At 42.5% G+C, this 1078-nt stretch overlaps 1 protein-coding gene across 1 annotated transcript; it reads right to left on the minus strand.

Annotated features, from left to right (window-relative positions):
• Positions 1–230: 230 nt before the first annotated feature.
• LOC121492557 (zinc finger protein 706-like) lies at positions 231–647 on the minus strand. The gene has a single exon (XM_041757809.1). It carries the CDS (start codon positions 645–647, stop codon positions 231–233), a length of 417 nt encoding a protein of 138 aa, XP_041613743.1.
• Between the last annotated feature and the right edge of the window lie 431 nt (positions 648–1078).

A 1078-nucleotide genomic window follows, 5' to 3' on the forward strand; every position in this document is an offset into this window, starting at 1 on the left:
GAATTTATAACAAGGATGGACTGATTTTCAGATTTCCAAATCAGAGTTAACTGTACCTTTACACAGAATTGTCTCTGCATGAAGCCCAAAAGGGAACAGCATAAAAATGAGTATTTCTGTAGCCCCTTTATTTTTGCTGATCAACAGTTAGAAAAGCAGCTGCGGGCTTGTTACCTAAGGTCTGAGGCAGTAGAAGAGTGAAAGGTGTCATGAATTCACCTGTATCCACTTTATGCCTGAATATCAGCCAATTCTAGAGAAAGTGGAGTCTTAGGATGCTTGTTTTCAAAGTGCTGCTTGAAGGCCTTCGGGTCTTGCATCTGTGTCCTACAAACAGTCCAGGTATATATTAAGGTAGCTTTGGCAGAAGCCTTTTGATCATGTGCTTGTTTCCTCTTTTGTCCAGCTTGCTTTTGGGCATTTTTCTGCTGATATTGAATCTTCTGCTGTCCCCAAGCTATATCTGGGCCTTGGCAATCTTGCATCAGAGAGACCAGAGAGACTGTGCAGTGTGAGAGGGCTGGGGGAGGTGGCTGAGGGAGAGGAAGGGGGAGCGCGCCCAGCACCACTTCAACCACTTCCACCCACCAAGGAAGGGAAAGAGGAGACCACAACAGCACATGCCTTGTGCCCCCTGTCACCCTCATTGAGGTTTTGATTTGTATTTCCCTGATGGCAAGTGATGCGGAGCATTTTCTCATGTGTTTGTTGGCCATGTGTATGTCTTCTTTGGTGAAATTTCTGTTCATGTCTTTTGCCCATTTCATGATTGGATTGTTTGTTTCTTTGCTGTTAAGTTGAATAAGTTCTTTATAGATCTTGGATACTAGCCCTTTATCTGATAGGTCATTTGCAAATATCTTCTCCCATTATGTAGGGGTTGTCTTTTAGTTTTGTTGATTGTTCCTTTTGCTGTGCAGGAGCTTCTTATCTTGAAAAAGTCCCAATAATTCATTTTTACTTTTGTTTACCTTGCCTTCATGGATGTATCTTGCAATGAGTTGCTGTAGCCAAGTTCAAAAAGGGTGTTGCCTATGTTCTCCTCTAGGATTTTGATGGAATCTTGTCTCTCATTTAG

This window comes from Vulpes lagopus, chromosome 6, assembly GCF_018345385.1.
Source record: "Vulpes lagopus strain Blue_001 chromosome 6, ASM1834538v1, whole genome shotgun sequence".
Taxonomy (NCBI): Eukaryota; Metazoa; Chordata; class Mammalia; order Carnivora; family Canidae; genus Vulpes; species Vulpes lagopus.